This window comes from Sus scrofa, chromosome 4 (genome assembly GCF_000003025.6).
Source record: "Sus scrofa isolate TJ Tabasco breed Duroc chromosome 4, Sscrofa11.1, whole genome shotgun sequence".
Classification (NCBI taxonomy): domain Eukaryota; kingdom Metazoa; phylum Chordata; class Mammalia; order Artiodactyla; family Suidae; genus Sus; species Sus scrofa.
In genome coordinates, this window is record NC_010446.5 from 98,165,779 (window position 1) to 98,183,985 (window position 18,207).

At 47.8% G+C, this 18,207-nt stretch overlaps 3 protein-coding genes across 6 annotated transcripts; 1 reads left to right on the forward strand and 2 right to left on the reverse strand.

Moving 5' to 3' along the window:
- On the reverse strand, positions 212 to 5,896 carry MLLT11 (myeloid/lymphoid or mixed-lineage leukemia; translocated to, 11). Its single transcript, NM_001244607.1, has 2 exons — positions 5,741 to 5,896; positions 212 to 1,558 (listed from the first exon to the last, which is right to left on the reverse strand). Exon 2 carries the CDS (start codon positions 1,550 to 1,552, stop codon positions 1,280 to 1,282), a length of 273 nt encoding a protein of 90 aa, NP_001231536.1. The 5' UTR covers positions 1,553 to 1,558; positions 5,741 to 5,896; the 3' UTR covers positions 212 to 1,279.
- On the forward strand, positions 6,159 to 14,799 carry CDC42SE1 (CDC42 small effector 1). Of its 4 annotated transcripts, none has more exons than XM_005663461.3 (5): positions 6,631 to 6,770; positions 9,845 to 10,163; positions 10,701 to 10,811; positions 11,782 to 11,870; positions 12,545 to 14,799. In XM_005663461.3, the coding sequence occupies exons 2-4, from the start codon at positions 10,110 to 10,112 to the stop codon at positions 11,854 to 11,856; spliced, it is 240 nt and encodes a 79-aa protein (XP_005663518.1). In that variant the 5' UTR covers positions 6,631 to 6,770; positions 9,845 to 10,109; the 3' UTR covers positions 11,857 to 11,870; positions 12,545 to 14,799. The 4 variants fall into 4 exon arrangements, with proteins under 4 accessions (XP_013852618.1, XP_005663518.1, XP_020944230.1 ...); XM_021088571.1 differs by having other exon boundaries at positions 6,645 to 6,770; positions 9,981 to 10,163; NM_001190193.1 differs by lacking the exon at positions 6,631 to 6,770 and adding an exon at positions 6,890 to 6,948 and having other exon boundaries at positions 12,545 to 13,197.
- C4H1orf56 (chromosome 4 C1orf56 homolog) lies at positions 15,291 to 17,555 on the reverse strand. The gene is made up of 2 exons (XM_001929664.4): positions 16,483 to 17,555; positions 15,291 to 15,610 (listed from the first exon to the last, which is right to left on the reverse strand). The coding sequence occupies exons 1-2, from the start codon at positions 17,485 to 17,487 to the stop codon at positions 15,590 to 15,592; spliced, it is 1,026 nt and encodes a 341-aa protein (XP_001929699.1). The 5' UTR covers positions 17,488 to 17,555; the 3' UTR covers positions 15,291 to 15,589.

Genomic DNA, 18,207 nt, shown 5'->3' on the forward strand with positions numbered 1-18,207 from the left:
CTGGTGTGGTCTTAAGAAAAATAATAATAATTTTAAGTTGATTTCACCCTTTTTCTTGTCACCTATCTGTTCAACATAAAGTTCATCATTTTAATGTATAAAGGCTACTCAAATCCTTCTTCCTCAAAGTTAATATTAGATATTATGTATAAGCTGAACGTGGGCGCTCTGTACTGCTTCCCTTGTGGAGAGAGAACTAAGAGTCCAGTCCTGGGATTGAATGTCTTTATTAAAGAAGTGATTAAATGGCAACACAAATCACCAGAAGTAATTTTGGAAGGAGTGGGAACAAGGTGTAGGGTCAGAGTGTGATTGTTCATTTTATTGGTCTCAAGGTGGCTGAAGAACTATGCCTGAGGCCCATTGATCACTATTCTACACTGCAAATGCCAGAGAGCAAAACTAAAATACTAAGGACCAAACCCTGTGCCATTTAGAAACTGAATAAAACCCCACACAGTATCACAACAGTCAGCAAGATTGCATTTTAAGATATGAAATCCCAGTGATTTTCCTCAGCTAGAATTTTCAGCCCACAGCAGCAAAATTGTAAAGTGAGTAGGCTTGAAGAAGCATATATATTGTAACCCTTTTGAGAGCGGTAAGTATTTCTGAAGTGATTCATTGCTTTCCTCTATTGTCATCTCCCATGATGTATTTTTTTCCTCTTGTTTTATACCTTTAACTAGTTCCAATTTCTCTGAGAAAAAGAGTATTACAAGAAGGAGCAGGATCAAAAAAGCAGGAGTCATCACCTTCGCCTTTCAGAAATCCTACAGTCTTGTGGCAGATAATCTCAAATTAAAACTTGCAGGGATTTCATTAACCCTTGAAGAAATATTTGTGTTTACTGGCCTGGAGCCAGAAATTAGAAAGTTTTGAGCAATCTCGAAGCTAATCAAAATGAATTAAAAAAAAAAAATCAATCCTCCATCTTGCACTATTATATGACTCTCTGGTGCCCTCTTTGGGCCTGTTTTCTGGAATTAATATCTAGGGGAAGAGGAGGATTCCCTGTGACCCAGTACTCCATTATTTTGAACCCTTTACTTTTTGGCTTGGAGGGATTTCGAGAGAAAATGATAAGAAAGATAGATAAATAAATTAAATAAATAAATAAATAAATAAATAAATAAAAACACAACTCTGGCAGATTCATCAGCACCACCTCAACACAATAGAGGGGAGAAGGCAAGATTGATAGGGCAAAGGGGTGGAAAGGAAGGGGTTTGAAAGGCAGGCAATGAGGGCATGGTGGTGGGAGAGAGAGGTCTTGGGCTTAGAGCAAGTCCAATTCGAAGGACTGGATGCTGGCAATGGGAGCTCTCCAAAAGTTGAAGGTGCTGTACTCAAGGAGGGCATCGCCTTCAGGGTTTTTCTCCTGTTCTGCTCCGGTTGCTTGCCCCGTCATTTTGCCAACGCTGCTGTCCTTGATCTTGTAGGTGGATGTATCTGATAGACCCAGGCCTTCCAGCTCCGACAGATCCAGTTCTGGAATGGGCATCCTCCAGAAAAGAAAGGAGCTGTACTGGCTACTCACAGGGTCCCTCATAACTTCCTGGAAAGAAACCACTTGTCAGTCTTCATGCTACAGCCACCTCTTTGTGGCCCATGGCCTTTCCTGACTTGGAAACTTTACATCGCCATTTGCCTCTGTACATAGTCCAAGTTCCCTAGAACAAGCTTCAGAAATCTTTCTCTATTGCCATGTTCTATGATTTCCTAACTCCTCCCCATCTTGGAATGGCTTATTTACTGCCTACTGCTTAGGTCTGGTTTTCAAGGCCTTCCAGAATCTGGCCCCATTCTTCCCAGCAGCAGTTCATTCTCTGCTATAATTGTGCTTATTCCTATCTTGCTTAACTCTCTCCACTCTCCATCTTAAAATACTACCCAAGTTTCAAGACTCCATTCAAGTCCCTAGGGGAATCTTTCACCTGAACTCTTTATATTTTACATCCTTGATTTCTTCCTGCCTTTGGTTTAATAGGTCATGGTACCTCTGAAAGGGTTTCCATGATTTTCTACTTTCTGTTTGCTTCCTGGCTGTGTGTGTGTGTGTGTGTCTTTCTGCCTTTTCTAGGGCTGCTCCTGGGACATATGGAGGTTCCCAGGCTAGAGGTCGAATCAGAGCTGTAGCTGCTGGCCTACGCTAGAGACACAGCAACTCAGGATCCCAGCCGCATCGTCAACCTACACCACAGCTCATGGCAACGTCAGATCCTTAACCCACTGGCAAGGTCAGGGATTAAACCCGCAACCTCATGGTTCCTAGTCGGATTCGTTAACCACTGCGCCACGACGGGAACTCCTCTTCCTTGCTTTCTAAAGCCTACTAGAAACTTGCCTCTTCTAGGAGGAGGTGCTTAAACTTAGCACCATCTACCCTATTTCTTTCAGCATTTCCCACAACACCTATGGAGTTTTACCTGACTAAATCACTTTGGGGATACAGATCACTGTTATGTGTCTTGCATAGGGATAATCTTTCTCCTTCAAGGGACTGAGAATTTCCCCAAGAGTAGATACCAGTCTACTTCATACCTTTTTCACAAGTGCTGGGCTTTGCACACAAAACACATTCAAGGCTGCTGATAATTTTCCCTCACTAATACAGTGAATACCTTGCCACTTTCATTTGTAAGCCCACAGATAAACCTTAACAGCCTATTTCTCTCCAACCTACCTCTCCTTCAGAGCAAAACCCAGGTGCTAAAAGAATTTTCTTATGCTATAACAGGATCTCTTTTCTCTGATCCTAATGCTAGAGCATACCTTATGATAGAGCAAATGGATTGGGAATTTCAGGTAAGGAAAGTAAAGTTTAGACCGGAAGAAGTTCCGATAACAGATACTTTTCCTGGTTTTTTTTTTTTTTTTTTAATTGCCGCACCTGAGGCCTATGGAAATTCCTTGGCCAGGGACTAAATCCCAGCTGCAGCTTTGACCTGTGCCACAGCTGCAACAATGCAGCATCCTTTAACCCACTGCACAGGGCCAGGGTCAACCTGCACCTTTGCAGTGATCCAAGCCACTGCAGTCAGATTCATAACCCACCATGCTGCAGCAGGGACTCCACTTTTTCATGTTTTAACTGAGTACTTCTCTCACCTTTTCTGCTCAGCCCACCCACACTCTAATGTTAGGCTATTATACCTCCCTGCAGCCTCCACCCTGCTGCTTACTAGCCAAGGGAAGAGGCAAAAAGCATTGGTTGAAATGTTCTCGAAGGATCAGAAAGAACATTCCACTGCTTCCAAAAATAGAACCCACATCTCACAAAGCCGGTCCAACACTCCATTGGCTCTCACCGGACCTTGAGACTCCTAAATAGTTGCCTGAAATAGGTTCCAAAATGTCCCCATATAATGTGGCGGAAAAAATAGGCCTTAATCTAGAACACAATTATGTATGAGTGTAGGGGCTTTCGGAATGGAAAATAGATAGACTAGGATGTTTGAAAGTGAATTCTGAATTGCTCTTTTTCTTAGGTTCAAGCTCCAAAATAAACTCTGGGAACTAAGCATTACTCAGCAGAGAAGCTGCTTAGAAGGAGGGTAATTCAGAGATTGGAACAGGGTGGGGGAGCACGCTGGAAAGGTGAAGTCATCATCCTGTGATATTCATCCCTGATCATCTCCACAGTAACATGTACAGAGACATGTGCACAGAAAGCTACAGAAAATACTGTTCTTATCAACCAATCAACCCTGTCTTAGGTCTGAGACTATAGACCCTAAGAAGCAAACCTTAGAGTCAGCAATGTGATTGTCTTTTTCCCACAGGGATTCTTCAAACTAACATACGAGTTATTGGTCTATCTAGCTGCCTTCCTTTATATCCCCTCTCTTACCAGTCCTCTCCAGAGTGAGCTTAGTACAATGCTGGGCACAAAATACGTTCTTTAAAAAATAGAATCATAGGAAAAAAAAAAGAATCATGGGGGGTCATGAATTTTAAAACTAGAAAACACCTTAGAAATTATTCAGTCAGTTTGGGTAGGGTCTCATAATCCCCCAGTCTGATCCTTTTATTGTACATTGATAGTTGCCTACAGCCTTATATAATCCTATACCAACATTCTCAAAACTTGCAAGAATTCTTAATTCCTAAAGAACGGATGTTCAATGAGTTAGCTGTTGATTATTTCTGTGATCCTGATCTGAATGGTGAAAAATGCAAAAGGCAGAAGAGAGCAAGATAGAATCTGAGAAAGAGAAAAAGCTCTCTGACAAACTGAAAAAGATCCTTATCTTACAACCAGCATATATATATATATATATATATATATATATATATATATAGAAACTGTCCACACAATTGTCTGGCAGAGCTTCTCTCGTGATTAAAAAAGCTAGAGGAAGTTTTATAAAATATTAACTTTAAAGCTCTATAATCTCTAGCTTTGCCATTGACTCAGAAATATGTACATAATACCAAATGCATCACATTGCTTGACATTCAAGAATGTTGACTACACTAAAAATTGAAGCTAAAATACCCTTTACATTAGTAATGAAATTTTTCAATTTAATACAGTATGAATTTAATTCCCAAGTACCCAGATTTTGCATAAGGTCCCTTTTTAGCTAGCTTTCTCTTCCCCAGATATTCTCTACCCATTTCTCATTTACTTATCTTAAAGGGCTTGGACAGTGTCTTGTACCAAAACACATGCTTCATAAATGCTTAGCACTATCCTTCCTTCATTTTAAAGCATTCAGTTATTTTAGGCAAAAGTAATTTCTAAATATCGTCTGTTCTTAGAGATACACAATTAGCAAATACATAGCATGGTGTGGCTCTCTCTGAGCCACACAGACACACCCAAATACCCTTTGTCCAGACCCTCTGTGGGAATCCAGGGCCTACCCAACAGGGCCTTGCTGTGTCATGCTGCCACCAAAGAAGGGAGGACAAGGGATGGTGGTGGAGGGGAATGGAACCTCTCTGGCATCTCATTGTATGTGTCTTATTCTAGGCTTGGATCTTCTTATTAGCCATGTCTTTCCCCCACATATTTCACAGAGAGGCAAATAAGCATTCCTTTTCCAGAATTTGCTCCCTAACTCTTGTGAATTGTATAGATTTCAATATGGGATCAGGCAGTTCTCCAACACAGAGGCCCCTACCTTCCTATTTCAAGCTGCCTCTTTCTTTGGAGCAAAGGTTTGAGAATGGGAGGAGGCTTAAAAGAAAGGTCAGGATTAATCTCCATGTCATCAAATCTCCCCCGCAGAATCCTTCCTACCAAGACGAATAAGTTTGGGGTGAGGGTAGACAAAGCAATGGCACACGACAGAAAAAAAAAAAAAAAGAAAATACAGGGAAGTAGAGGTTAGAGGGACACAGTAGGACAAGAGATTCATCAAAAACCGGGAGAACAAATTACAGCTTAAAAGAAAGATACTAGATAACTAGACTGAAGATAAATAAAAGAAATAATTTTATTATCATCAGGGCAATATAGGCAAATTGATCAATGGAATGAGATAAATGCTGAAAAATAATTACATGTAAATTGTTAGAAATTAATCTAAAGGATTATAAGGCATGGATGGAGATCTTAGCAAAGACATGTAAAACCGTGAACAAATTACTATCTGCTGTTCACAGCGCTGCCTTCTCTCCTCTTGAACTATCCCCCAACCTCATCCTCATTTGGGGTCTTCAGTCTAACTAGAAACAGCTGCTCTTTATCTTTGCAGCCCCCTGGCCCCCCTCCCTCAGTTTACTTTACCTGTTATCGATGAATTATGAGCGTGTTCCAAAGATGGAGGGAGTACCTCGGAGCTCCGGTGTCTGCTCTGGGCTGGAGAAAAAGAAAGCTACTGGGGTTTTGACGGCTTTGTCTTCTCACTCCCTCTCCCTGTTCAGTGACTGAGTCAGTCTGCTCAGTCTCCCCCTGCAATGCAGCCCCTCCTAAGAAGGGCGGAAGGACTTCCCGCCCCCTCCCTGCCTGACTCGGCTAATTCAAATGATAGGTTCCAGAACACGTTAGGGAGGGAGACAGGATTAAAGCATCTCCGTAGGCTCATTGGTCTGCGCAAAGATTCCTGAGCTCTTCCAGCACCCCCATGCTGACTGAGGGTGCAATGAATGAGCAGTCCGTTGTCCTCTACTTTTAGGTCTATAGATTAAATATCTTAACTCTATTGATGGAGGAGAGGAGTGTCCTTTTATTCCCCAATTTGATTTCAGGTTACGAACTGTTTTTGAGAATCAGAAAAATTCTCCATCCTTCCCGATTTGCCTCCCCACCCTCCCGGCGGGTAAATACACCCAGCTCTATTCCATCTGGTATAGGGCACAGGAAGACTGGGGGCTGTGCGTGCTTCTGCAAATCTCTGAAAAAGGTTGGGGCCGGAGGATTTGGGGGCTCCGCTTCCTCTTGCCCCGCAACGTCTGGCGCGCGAAGAGATAGTGCGATTCCGGAGGGTCCAGCTTGGATGCCAGGCCCTCCTCGAGGGTCCACTTTCCCGGGTTCAACCCGCAGGGGCGGCGGCCCCCGGGGGCTTCCGAGGCCCCTCCCACGTCCCTTCACAGAGCAGTGCCTCCTTAGTCCAGAGTGGAGCTGTGCGCCCGGCTCCCAGCCGGACGGGTTTCGTAATCGCGTCGCGGCCGTTTCCGCCCTCGGCCAGCCCCACCTCTGCCGGCCCGCCCTCGGCTCCCCACCGCGCCGAGGAGCGAGCCCGGGAACCCCACATTGGCGGGCACCGAGCGGGGGCCCCCCACCAGCTGCCGGACGCCTGGATGCCGTAGCAGAGCAGGTGAGGACTGGGAGTCGGTCGCTCGGCCGGTGCGCCCCGCCTGCCCAGCCAGGCGGAGACGCACCGGATGCTGGGGGTGGGGGAGAAGGGCGTCCGCGTCTGCCGAGATGCTGGGTCGGTGGCAGAAGGGGTGCGCTCGGTGAGTGACCGTCCCTGTCCACGCTCGGGCGGTGCACAGGTGAGGCCCATGAAGAGTAGAAGGGAAAGAAGGGTCTGGAGTGTTGGGGAGTTGGGAAGAAAGTCTCTTTTGAGACTCAACTAGCCTCAGTGTTGGCTGTGCCGACAAAGTGAAGCGGAGCTGGTCCGGGAGAGTCTAGATCTGAGACAGGCAGCCACGGAAGGCAGTGGCTCAGTTGGAAAGATTCACAGAGAGGTCCCAATCCTAATTCAGCCTCGGGAGGAGCAGAGACTTTCCAGGTAGAGTTGGGGGTGGGGGTGAGCAGAAATGGAATCTATGTCACTGAATATATTGGGAAGGGGGAGTTTTTAGGGCCTAGCTCTGTTTCCTCTTGAGCCTCCCCAAGACCTACCTGGGGAAGGACACAGTTGGTCCTGGGGCAAATGCTTGTCACTTGACTGAAAGATGGGGTTCACCTCTATTTCTCTAGAGCCCCCGCAGCAGCCCTCCATGTCTGGAGGTCTCCATAGGGGACCAGCTGCAGTCCTGGGCTCATAGCCAGAACAGCCCACTCCATTCTCTCAGTTCTCTTTCTCTTTCTCTCCAGCTGCTTCTTGTGAAGGCTTGTCAGGCAGCGGGTTGGAGGCCTTGAGGCTGGAGGCAGCGGGACCGGGAAAACCGGTTTGGGGCTAGAACAGGACCAGGGAACTACCTCTGTACATCCTTCCTCCCTGGAACCTTTCTCCCCACTTCTCACTCCCCAGTAGTTTTAAAGCTCTTAAGCTCCATTGTGACCTTGATGTCTTTCCAGCTCTGCATTTCACCTTACCTACCAGTTCTCTGCACTATTTGGCTGTCAGGATGCGGCCTTACGTGATCTAATCCTGACCCCTGCTGCTGTTTACCCAGCCCCTTCCCCTTTATTGTGGGGTTGAGACAGTGGGTAGTGGGTTCAGGTGCTCTTCCTCCTGGACTTTCCAGTTCAAGACTTGATTTTTCCTCAACCCATTCAAGATATTTTAAAGGAGAGTGGCAGCCAATCACTCTTACTTCCTTTTCTGGCCTTGTTCCCCTCCCCCGTCTCCACCAGCACATTCACCCTGCCCGGTTTTCTCCTCTCACTCACCCCACCCCCAAGTTTCAGAGACCCTTATGTCCTGTGTCCTAGGGAATGGAATTTCCTGGTCACTCCTCATCATTATTGGACATTTCATGCTGAGTCCCACACACAGTCTCCCTCCACCCAGCTCTGGCCAGGTCCCTGGAACAGGAACAGAAATGTCCTTGTTCCCTCCACTGCCCCTTTCCCTCTCTCTCCTCCTCCCCCTCTTCTCTCCTCTCCCTTCCCACCATCCACTTCTGTCCACTCAGCTTCGAGCGGGGTGGGGGTGGGGGCTGCTGGGGGAGAGGTCGGTCTCAGTACGACCATCTGGTAATGTTGGGGGTTTCCTCTGATTCTTCATTGTTTTCTTCACCCCCCTCCCCCCAACCCTTACCACCCGACACCACCACCATCATGACAAACCCTGTGACTGACTGACTGACTTCCCCACTGACCACAGCTCCCCTCTCTGGACAGCTCAGTTCTGACTTCCTCCCTGTCTCCTTACTCCTCTCCTCCGGTGGTGGGAAGGGAAGTAAGAGAAAGCCCAAACTCCTAGGTTCTATCATCCTCCAGATGCTGTATCTCCGTGTTTGTGTGATCTCCCCTCAAGGCTGAGAAAAAGCTCTCTCAGTCCTTAGATCAGTCTAGGGTGCCGGAGTATGAGGGTTCCAGTCCTGGAGGGCGGGGAGAGCCCTATTTAGGCTAAAGTGTAACTGCCCTGTTGGAATCTCTGAGGTGGCTTATATTATAGAACCAGGGAGTGCAGTGAAAACAGAGGAAACCCTGCAGTAATGAAGAGGGAAGGACGTTTTTCCTTGGAAGCTCCTGCTATTGGAAAGTTCCTCTTGTCTGGTTGGCTGATGAAGCTCGGGGGTGGAAGTGGTGAGGAGGGAAGAGGGAACAGGTCACAGCATGAGGGGAGCGGGGAGGGAGGGAGGCCCAGGCCCTATGGGGTGTGAGACAGAGCAAAGTGGCACGATAGGACATGTGAAGAGGGTGGAGAGGCTGGGAAAATATTCCTCATGGGACAGAAGATAGCTGGCGCAGGTACTTACAATCTGTGCACAGATGATCGCTGTAAGACACACAGAAATACGGCCTTGCCACTTGTGAGCAAACAGAAGTGCACACACAGGAGTGCATTGATATAGAACACAGATAAAACTGTGGGCAGCCTTCAGGAAGGAGCTCAAGGTCAAGTAATAAAGGAACTCTTAAATGGCCTCTGGGAGGGGTTGGATCTCAGTTGAGGGAAATGAGAAACAAGGGCAGGGACCCAAGAGGGAAGAAATTCCGCACTGTAGAAAGTCTTTCTTAGGTTACAACCTACTGCAATTAGTCACCTAGAACCTAGGCAGTCAGGGCCTCTCTTAGTCTTAAGAAAATTAGGTGTTCAGGGTAAGGTAAGGAAAAAGGGAGGGTCAGGGGTGGAGGCCTTGTTTGTGAGAACCAAAAACCACCATTTCCTCTTCAAAGTCACTTAAATGCCCCTCCCCTTCTGCCCTAAACCGGGGAGAAGAGAGGTGGAGCTTGAAGCACCCCCACACTTTGCTCATTTCTGTCAGTGTCCTTTGGTCCCCTCCCATCGTCTCACCCCAGCTTCTAGCCCCCTTCTTCTCCCCCACAACCAGCAACTAACACTCTTTAACCCCTCAGTGCCCTTTTGGTTCTTTTCCTTTCTCTGAGAGTCAGACTTTCAGATCCTTATGTTTGGAGAAGCTTAGTGTTGGTTATAGGACTAGGGCCTTTAAGGGGGAGCCAGGGGATACGGGCTCATCAAGAGGCCTCTCGAGTGGGGGAGGGGGGAATTTCTCATAACTTTTCTTTTCTCTTTACTTTCTGCTCATCCAGGGTTCCAGGTCTGTGGAAGACATAATCTTGTGCCTGTCTGCACACCCACCCCAGTCTCTGGCTTTGCTAGTCTCAGGGTCTAAGACACTGACCTTCACTGCTCAGCTAAGGGCTCCAGGGACTCTGCTTTCTCTAGACCTGTCCAGCTAAGTAAACCCAGGGTGGTGCTACGCCTGAGGCGAGTGAGGCGTGGGCAGTTAAGGCACCAGAGCAAGAGCCCCCTGGGGCCTCAGGCAGAAGACTGAAACTGGAACCATCAGGGAACATGAGTGAATTTTGGCACAAACTGGGCTGCTGCGTGGTGGAGAAACCCCAGCCGGTGAGTCTCCCCAACCCCTATAGAAATCAGTTACCATGTCCTGAGAAGTAGACACATCATCTAGGGGCTGCCGTCCAAAAGCACACTTCTTGCCTCCCTCCTTGTCAGGATAGCTTCTATGGCCAGGCAGGTGTGTACACGGGATAAAGGGGACTTGGTGGACGAAGTGAAGAGTCCTAGCTATCACTTCCTGTTCCTGTCCATTCTGAGTTGGGCAGGGGTTGTAGGTGACACTTACTACCTGTCAGTTTTCCCCATTGTTTCCTCATCAGCCACAAGTGACTTTGACATGTCCTTTCTTTGTCCAGTGTTCACTCTGCCGGCCACTGCCCTTACCATCCTGCCTGTGTCCTCTCTATGTTTATGTCATTCCAGCCTTGCTCTTCATACCCTAGTGATTTCCCTATTGTAATGCAATATGCCCTTTCCCACCAAGCCCTTAGCTCTTCCCTTAGTGGTTTTTCAGACTCTTTTCCTTTCCTCCACTGTGACTGGAGGAAAGGGCTTCAGGCGTAACTCCCTATCTTCTCCAAGCAGAAGAAGAAGAGGAGACGGATTGACCGGACCATGATTGGGGAACCAATGAATTTTGTCCACCTGACTCACATTGGCTCTGGGGAGATGGGGGCCGGAGATGGACTTGCCATGGTAACGAGGGAATGGGGAAAGGTTGATATGGGATTGTGGCCTAGAACTGTGCCCCTTATTAAAAGTATAGAGCATAGCTAGAGGCATAGAAGAATACCTGAGGGAGTTCCTGTCGTGGCACAGTGGAAATGAATCCAACTAGGAACCATGAGGTTGTGGGTTCAATCCCTGGCCTCACTCAGTGGGTTAAGGAACCGACGTTGCCATGAGCTGTGGTGTAGATCGCAAATGTAGCTCAGATCTGGTGTTGCTGTGGCTGTGGAATAGACCAGCAGCTACAGCTCCGATTAGACCCCTAGCCTGGGAACTGCCATATGCCATGGTGCGGCCCTCAAAAGACAAAGAAAGAGAAAGAAAGAAAAATACATGAAAGAAAGCAAGAAGCTAGGGTTCTAGTCCTGGTCACAGGCTGCATAAATCTGAAATCTGGCATTTCAAGTCTCTGGTCTAGGCTTCCTCATCTTTGTAATTAACAGATTGTTTCTCTTTGGGATGGGGGATATATATATATAGTTACTTGGAGGGATTTTTCCAAAAACCATAACCCTTCCTTCTATTAATTAAGAACTGCTGTCTCATCGCCACGGAAGTCATACTGTGGTTGGAGCTTTCGGGCAGGGAAAAGACTGAGCATCTCTGTCTGAAATAATGTTTGATATGCATTTTTGCTCTCTCAAAATAAGGGAAATGGGCTTGGAAATAGCAAAGGAGTCTTTTCACCACCAGTTATGAATCTCAGGTAAATATGAGACAGGACCTCACTAGTAAAACCTATTTTATCTCACTCCCATAAAGGCCAGTGTGAAGGGAGGCATTGAGACTTCCCTTGGAGGAATGGAGGTTAGTTATAGCCTTTTCAGACTGATTGTAGGGAGGTGGGCCAGCCTCCTCCTTGGAGGGCCCAGGGGGGAGGTCTCTTTCTCTGCCGTATGAAGACCTGGTAGAGGGTCTCACATGTGCTTTTTCACAGACAGGTGCAGTTCAGGAGCAGATGAGATCCAAGGGAAACCGAGACAGGCCGTGGAGCAATTCTAGGGGCTTGTAGCTCCAATAGGAATGGTGAGTGATTAGAGAAACCCATCCAACACTTCCAGCCTCCTGCCTCAGAACCGTGATCCTCTGCAAGACTGGGAAGTGAAAGGTGGAAAAAAAATTAGAATGGAAGGGTCAAGAATGCAGGAACTCCTGTTGTGGCTCAGCAGAAACAAATCTGACTAGTAACCATGAGGATGCAGGTTTGATCCCTGGCCTCGCTCAGTGGGTTAAGGATCCGGTGTTCCTGTGAGCTGTGGTATAGGTCACACACGTGACTCAGATCTGCTGTGGCTGTGGCATAGGTTAGCAGCTACAACTCCAATTCAGCCCCTAGACTGGGAACCTCCATATGCTGAGGGTCAGCCCTAAAAAGACAAAAACAAACAAAAAGAATGTAGGCTCCAGGAGTTCCCTGGTGGCCTACCAAGTTAAGGGTCCAGCATTGTCACTGTTGAGGCTTGGGTCACTGCTGAGGTGTGGGTTTGATCCCTGGCCTGGGAACTTCGGCATGCTGTGGGTGTGACCAAAAAAAAAAAAAAGGGAAAAAAAATGTAGGGTCCGGAAAAGCAGAGAGAAAGGGATATGCAGGTAGGTAGATAGAAAAATGAGCACACTGTGGGAATAGTTAAGAGCCTGAACCAAGTGGTGCCTTTTCCCTAAGGTTTTCTTCGAGGCTAAGCTTTTTTTTCTTTAATCAGGTTCTGCTGTGTGTCCAGCCTTCACTGTGTCCAGCCCAGAAGAGATGCTGTCCCCACCAGATGCCCTCCTAGAATCAGTGACCCCAGGGCCCTTCTTTTCCCTGTCTAATAGTGCCTCAGAAGACTTGGGGGCTGGACTCCCTCTACTCCCTCTGGCTGTAGCCCCTCCTGGAGATGGGGTCAAGGCAGCAGGACTGACCAAGTGACTACTAGTTGGCCAGAGGAGCTTAGCTGAAGCCCTGGACACTCTCAGATCTGAGATAGGAGTTTTCTGGGAACCTGGAATGCGTTCCCTTCTCCTGAATGATGGTCTAGGTGCCATATGTTTTTAAACTCAACCTGGAACTCCTTAAATGTGGTAGGTGGGTGAGCGAGATTACCGAAGCTGAAACCGGCTTTGCTGAGAAGCTCCCTACCTCCCTGCCCTTTTCTTTCCTCCTGGAATGAGCTGAAGCAGACGTCAAGCAGGGGCTGGGAGGTGACCACTGGCTAGCCTACTCTTTCTCTTTAGATCTCAGACTTTAAGCTCATAGTCCCTCAGTATTTCTCTGCCAATACCAAGGTCTTTCTCTAGGGAGGCCTCTAACCCTATGTTTCTTTAGCATTGCTCACCCCCTAAGGTCTTTACTTTTTTAATTAAAAAATTAATTTAAGATGATTTCTCTTAATTATCCTCATCCTGCTACTACCTCTCTCCTTAACCCCAACCCTGCCCACAGCCCTACTGTTTCCCATTGGATAAGAGTTAAGGGGCCAGTCTTAACCCGAAGACATTCCATTAAAGTCTTGGGCACCTCTGCCAACCTCTCTGCTGGCCTAGTCAGAGCAGGAGGGGGATCTGGAGAGAAACCCAGAATGCAACAAAACTAGGAGTTATGTCTCAGGGTAGCCTTACTGATCATGGAGGATGGGAGTGGTGGTGAGATAAATAGGTGTAAAACAATCCTCCTTGAGTATTCTTAAGGTCCTCACAGCGTGGGAACAGGAAGACCTCTAGAGCAAGTTTTCTCAAAGTAGGCACTTTTGGCATTTTGGGCTGGATTAATTCTTGGAAGTGAGGGACTGTCCTGTGCAGCATCTCTGGCCCACTGTAGTTATGACAACCAAAAATGTCCCCAGACTTGGCCAAATGTCTCCTAAGGGGCGAAATCACCTACCGTTGAGAGCCGGTGCTCTAGAGTCAAGATATTTTTCTCTTAAGTGATTTCAACTTAATCATCCTAAGTCTGAGCCATGGATTAACTAGGGCCCCTTTTAAAGTAGCCTCAATAGGGCTGCACATAATCTCAAAACATTTCTTTATTCAGTGTATTGCTTGTGTTTGCATGGGTTCATGTCTCTGTGATGGACGTCTACTGTGCCTCTTGCCCTTACGCTCTCTGGAGAAGGGGTTCCTGCGGTGTGGAGGCATGACCAGGGTATAGGGAGACTGGGGGAGGGAGGGAGAGAAAGCAGTAGAGCAGTAGACATCCCAGCTTATCCTCCCCAAATTTAAAGCTCTGTTTCTGTGCCCCAGTCCTAGAACCAGACGCAAATAAGACTCAGGGAGTTTTGTCTGAAGACCAAATCCCACTGCCCACCATGCTGAAGTCTTTAGGTGGGAAAATAATGTTGGAACAGGGTCTTTAGGCACTTTGTTTTCTCAGGTGTACTGGCCCCTTCTTTGCAGGATGATTTGGGAGGGCAGAACAGATGAGCTCCAGCCTGCTGAGAAAGCAGGGGTCTCATTAGCTGGGTAACGGGAAGCATCCTGTTTGATGGGAGTGGGGGTCAGGAGTGTGGGAACTAGAATCTATTCTGCTGACTCCACCAGCCTTCCAGTCCGCCCCACCCACAGTGACCAAGGTTCTAAGTTTTTCCAATTTCAGTGTATTTCCTGCAGTTTTTTGGTGTCTAAACTTGGTCATAGAGATATCCCAGTTCAGTTCCAGTCTAGCTAGTTGCTCTGAAAGTAGCTCATCTTGTTGCCCTAAAGTAGCTCAATAGCCTGAGGGTTATACTAGATCTAAAGGGTTAATAGGATAGGGCAGAAAGATGGGGGACTCCTGGACTCTGGTCACCCTGATCTTGAGCCTTATTCCTATTCTTTGGACACAGTCTTTTGTGCTCTCACCTTTAGCTACCTTCTCTAATGTGTATGCTGCCATCACTTGAACAATATTTAGAGTGATGGGAGTGGGTTTGAGAGTCATAATTTATATTAAAAAGTGTTGGACTTTTAAGTGCATTTTCAAATAAAAAAATTTTAAGTAAAATAGTCCCAGAGTAATCACTACAGGTGTGTGTTCGGTTAAAGGTTAGACATGATTGGAGTTCCTGTCGTGGTGCAGTGGTTAATGAATCCGACTAGGAACCATGAGGTTGCAGGTTTGATCCCTGCCCTTGCTCAGTGGGTTAAGGACCTGGCATTGCCGTGAACTGTGGTGTGGGTCGCAGACACGGCGCGGATCCCGTGTTGCTGTGGCTCTGGCGTAGGCCGGTGGCTACAGCTCCGATTAGACCCCTAGCCTGGGAACCTCCATATGCCGCAGGAGCAGCCCAAAAAATGGCAAAAAGACAAAAAAAAAAAAAGGTTAGACATGATTAATGAAGGCAACTCCTAGAAAGTGGCTGTCAATGGAATTTTGTGCCAGCTTTGCCCTTTCTGAGGAGAGAAGGCTAAATGTTGGGAAGACCACCATCACTTCCAAGAGCTCAACTCATTGTTCTTCCTGTTCCTTTTTCTTGGCATTCATCTGAGATTTTTCAAGTCTTTAAAGAAGTATTTATTTAAAAACAACTTTGGAAATGAGGATGATGAACAATATGAACATTTTTATCCTGGGGGACAGGGAAGCACCAAGCCAGATGCTGCTGGCTACGTTGTTCAGTTTTAAGATTCAAAACACAGTGTCTGCCCCCTCAGGTACCTCTGAAAAAGACACAACACCAAACAAAATTTTTTTCCTAGTATTGTTTTTCTGTACTAAAAATATCCAGTGGGTGCTGGGATTGAAAGAGGAGTGGTTGAAATGCTGACATCTCCTCTTGCAGATGAAGTGGCCACTACCTCTGATTTCTGTTTATCTGGGTAAGGAAACAAAAAGGAAAATATCAGAACCACATCTTTTCCTTTCCTTGCTTCATCTCCTGCTCCCCACAGACCCTTACTCTCTCAACACTACTGCCCACCATTTATGCTTCTTTTTTATATTGGATAATGGTATTGGACACATAAGGAGAAAGACAAAAACAGAAATAGGCAAAATGACCATATATATTTTATCCTTTTTCCCCTCTTTCATAGTTACTGTCATCTTGAGAATAATTTATTTGGTAGCTCTTTTGGTAGAGGAATAACCTCCCTTGGGAATTCTTAGGTTTCTGGGAATAATCCCAAAAGGACAGTTCTTTGGGATAACAGTGGTTAAGAACATCGGCACTAGTGTCAAATAAACCTGGTTTAAATCCTGCGGTGACACTGCCACTTATTAGCTTTGTAAACTTGCTTTTTCACCGGCAAAGTGGGAATTATAATACCATTGGGTTGTGAGGCTTGATCATGGTAAAGTGCATGTTAGGAAGACCTCAGACATTGGTGGCTGTTAGTGTTAAACTGCATTAATAAGATGAAAACTATTCATATCGTCCATATTCATTAATTAGCTTCACATCAATGATTCTTTATCTATAATCTTAACAATTTGTTCAATAATCATCTAATGATCAACAATATGTGTTGCCTAACATTCAAACAGCAGTTGCTCGAGAAACGATAGGTGGATTAATGGCTATAATATTCACATTATTGTTACACACATGAATGCATATTATGAATCAATAGCCAAATACATAAGTAACAGTTCCTGCAGACATGCTGGCTGGCTTAGCAGGGTTCTGGATATCAGGACTTTTCAGGTCCAGCAACAAAGATTGTGGCTAATCATTAAAACACTTACTGGTTGCATCTCTGTGAACACTGAAGACAGGCTGTTCCAAATATCCTCCAACCCAATCCTGACCCGTTTCCAAAAAGCAAGGGCTGGGCTGGGACCGGGACTGGGGAAAGGGGTTGGTCTGAGTCTGGGGACAAGAGGGGGAAAGGTAGTAGTGGTGGTGGCTCTGGTTGTGGTCTGAGTGGTGGTGCAGCTGGTGTCAGGGCAGAGACCTTTGTCCAGGGGGCACTCCTCCCGATCGCGGTTGCAGGGGCATTGGTGGTAGGTGCAGGGCCGGTGCTCAGTGCGGAGTTGGCTCAGTGCCCCAACTCGCAAGCGCCCAGAAAGGCCATGTAGTTTTCCAGCCCGGGTTCGGCTCATAGTTCCGGACTTGCAGTGGCAGTGCCACGGGCCCCAGGGCATCAGCACCAGTTGCAGATCCTCAGGAGCTGGCATGGCTGTAGGTGAGGGTGGTGGCCACCGGTTGCGGGTGGACCCTGCTCTTGACCACTGGTTCAGCGTATTGTCGGAGGCCGACAGGTCCGCGGCGGCCTTCCAGGTGGAAGGCAATGGGCTTGAACTCATTTTGATTTCAGGATCCTGGCCGTTGGCTGTAAATATTGGGGTTGGCCCCCCAGCTGTATTGGAAGTCGTAATGGGAGTCTCCAGGCTGGTGTCATTCCTTCTGGCGTAAATCACAACCCCTTCTTCCAAAGACCCATCCTCTTCTGCCGACAAACGCGACTGGCCACCTGTGGACACGGTGGAGGCCAGGAGCTCGGCAGCGGCCGGGCCTGCCAGGCGGTCGGCCACGGCCACGACGTCGTCCTCATCCTCCATCGTCACCCTTACCCTCGGGGGTATACGGCTCCGGGCGGTGGTCCGGTAGGTGCGGGTCAGAGGGCCTCCAAAGCGGAAACTGTCCCTCTGCGTCGCGGTCGAGGTCAGGCCTTGGGCCCCCGCCGCCGCCCGGGGCCCCAGACTCAGCAGCAGCAGGGCCCAGAGCAGCGCGTCGGCGGCGGGGACCATGGGGCTGGACGGTGTGGGGCTGGGAGGGAGGCCGGGGCTCACACCTTCTCTCCCTCCTTCGGCTCTCTACCCACCAGGTCGTTAGAACCGAGGCCCGAGGGGGAGGGGCGGGGTCAGAGGCGCGCGCAGCCACGCCCCTCCCCCAGGCCCGCTTCCCGCGGGGCGCCGGGCAGGCCCAGGGGCTCAGCTGAACGTCCCAGGGAACCTGTGCTGCAAGGACACTGCGCCAGACCTGACCCTGGCCGGGAAGGGCTTTAATGTAAGCGACTGGGGAAAGAGTAGTTCACGTCCTTGGCGCAGAGCTTAAATCTCTCGTTGAGTTTATTAGCCACTACACATCTGAATTTACTACAGAGGACAAAGACAACAGGTTTTGAAAACGCCCCTCCCCAGGCTCACAGGCAGCAGCTGCGACTACTGAAGGAAAGTGGAAAATAGAGGCGTAGACCTCTGGGCTCCCACCCAGGAGGAGCCCTGCCCTTCCCATCCACCCCTCACCTTCGCAGACTGCTGGAATACCCCAGATGGAAGGAAGCTCAGCCCCAAAGGACCTCAGATTCAAAGAGATGAAGTTATTTGCCCAAGGTTCTACAGCTAAAGCAGCACAGCTTTGCACTTTCCTAAATCAAATGGCATTGCATGCACCCCTCCAGCTGAAATGAAAGTCACCCAGCAGATCAGCTTCCAGACCTTGGAATCCTGCTCTGAAGGCAGGGCCAT